Source organism: Protobothrops mucrosquamatus, unplaced genomic scaffold (genome assembly GCF_001527695.2).
Source record: "Protobothrops mucrosquamatus isolate PMUCROS unplaced genomic scaffold, P.Mucros_1.0 scaffold1339, whole genome shotgun sequence".
NCBI lineage: Eukaryota > Metazoa > Chordata > Lepidosauria > Squamata > Viperidae > Protobothrops > Protobothrops mucrosquamatus.
The window spans coordinates 417754-419481 of NW_015387536.1; the positions used below are offsets into that span (position 1 = coordinate 417754).

The following is a 1728-nucleotide window of genomic DNA, read 5'->3' on the forward strand; positions in this document are numbered from 1 at the left end:
CCCCGGTAAAACCTCCGAGCGACCCCTCTCGAGCGGGAAGATGCCGGCTAGAGAAGAGGTCGGGTCCCGGGTAGGCGCTACCCCCAATGGCCCGCTGTCCCGCCAGCCTGGCAGCATGGACCTCCGGCTGAGAGACGCCGGTGGGCTGGACGCCCCGGAAGCCCCCGAATTGGAGGCCAAGCCGCCCAAGGAGAGAATGAACGACGATATCCCGCTTTCCCGCCAGCCGGGTTGCATGGATCTGCGTCTGAAGGACACCAGCCCCCAGCTGCCCACCACCCCCAACCGGCCCAGCTCGCGGGAGCCCACCCCGAGGAGGACGATCTCCGCCGAGGCCCCTCCGTCCGGGAGACCCCGGTCCCGGGAAGCCAGAGCCAAAGGCTTGGGGACCCCCGAGCCTTTGTCTCCTTGCCGTCCGGGGTCTCTGGAGGTGAGCCCTCGCCCGGGGTCTCTGGAGGTCAACCCCCGTCCGGGGTCACTGGAGGTCAATCCCCGGGGTGACCGTTCGCCGGAGGCCCTGCCCTCCAGCCGGCCACTCGCCAAAAGCAGGCAGGGGTTGGAGATGCCGAAGACGGCGGCCGAAAGGAGCGCGTCCAGACCCCTTTCCTCCACATAAATCTTCCCGGGAGATTTAATAAAAGAAAACAAAACGAAAAAAAAAAAATCAACTACCAATGCTTAAAAAAAGAGAAGTGGACAGCACCAGTCTTTAAAAAGCCTTTTTTTCCCTGTGTTTTTCCTTTGTTTTTTTTTTCACACGTCCCGGTTCGGATCCATCCTTCCATCCCCCACCCCCCAAATTGTCCGTTTGCGGTCTGAGCAATCTCGGCTGAGCGAGACCCCAAATTGGGCTGCTTTCGCCGACGCGGGCAGCCCTGGGAAACGGGAAGATGGTTGGAACGGGAAGATGGTTGGTGTGTGTGTGTGGGTGTGGGTCAACCACCTGTGGGATACCAACACGACTGCCAGGGGCTCGGAAGAAAAACCCAAATCACAGGGGCGGCTCAACCATGGGAGGGGGTCCGTTAACACCGGAGGGGTGTTTTGCTAATTAATTAATAAAGCAAATTGGCCGTTGAATTTGGAGCTGTTTTTCCTGGCTGGAAGGTGGGGAGGGGGTTTCTTCATTTAAGTTAGGGTTGAAATTTTGCCTTTGAGGTGGTCTCGGGGCTTTTGATAATGTATCCCGAGCGTTACTTAAGATACAGCTACTCCTCAGAGTTATGACCACCACGGGCACCAGTTACAACCCTTGTTTTTATCAACCGTTCAGAGTTGGGACGCTAAACGAGGTGACTTATGAGCAGTCCTCGCCCGTGCGGCCACCTAGTCACATGATTCCCAATTCGGCCACTTGGCAACTGGTGTGTCTTTACGACAGGGTCGGCGTCCCGGGGTTACCTGATCTCCAGCGAGCAATGGGGGAATTAATTGGATTTACTTCATGACCAAGTGATCCTGCTGTGATCCCCTGAACCGTGGTGAGGAAAGCTTAAAATCGGACGTAAACTCAGTTAACGAGCGCCTTGCTTAGCGACGGAAATTCTAGTCCCAATTGCAGTGGTGAACTCCCCGTTTCCCAGCCTTAATGGAATTCTCTCTTGCAACAGCATTAACATTGGGATGTGGAGATAGCAGGCTGGAAACCTGGAGGTGAAGAATTTGAGGCTCCGTGTTTTAGAGTCTCCTCTTTTTTAAAAACGTGGGGGATTTTATTACAAAAAAAAA

At 55.5% G+C, this 1728-nt stretch overlaps 1 protein-coding gene across 1 annotated transcript in view; it reads left to right on the forward strand.

The window, feature by feature from the left end:
- Positions 1-1728, forward strand: part of CFAP126 (cilia and flagella associated protein 126) — a 10427-nt gene that overhangs the window by 5155 nt on the left and 3544 nt on the right. Inside the window, exon 5 of the mRNA XM_029285148.1 lies at positions 107-430. Coding sequence (XP_029140981.1) covers positions 107-430 — 324 coding nt within the window. The remainder of the gene's footprint in view (positions 1-106; positions 431-1728) is intronic.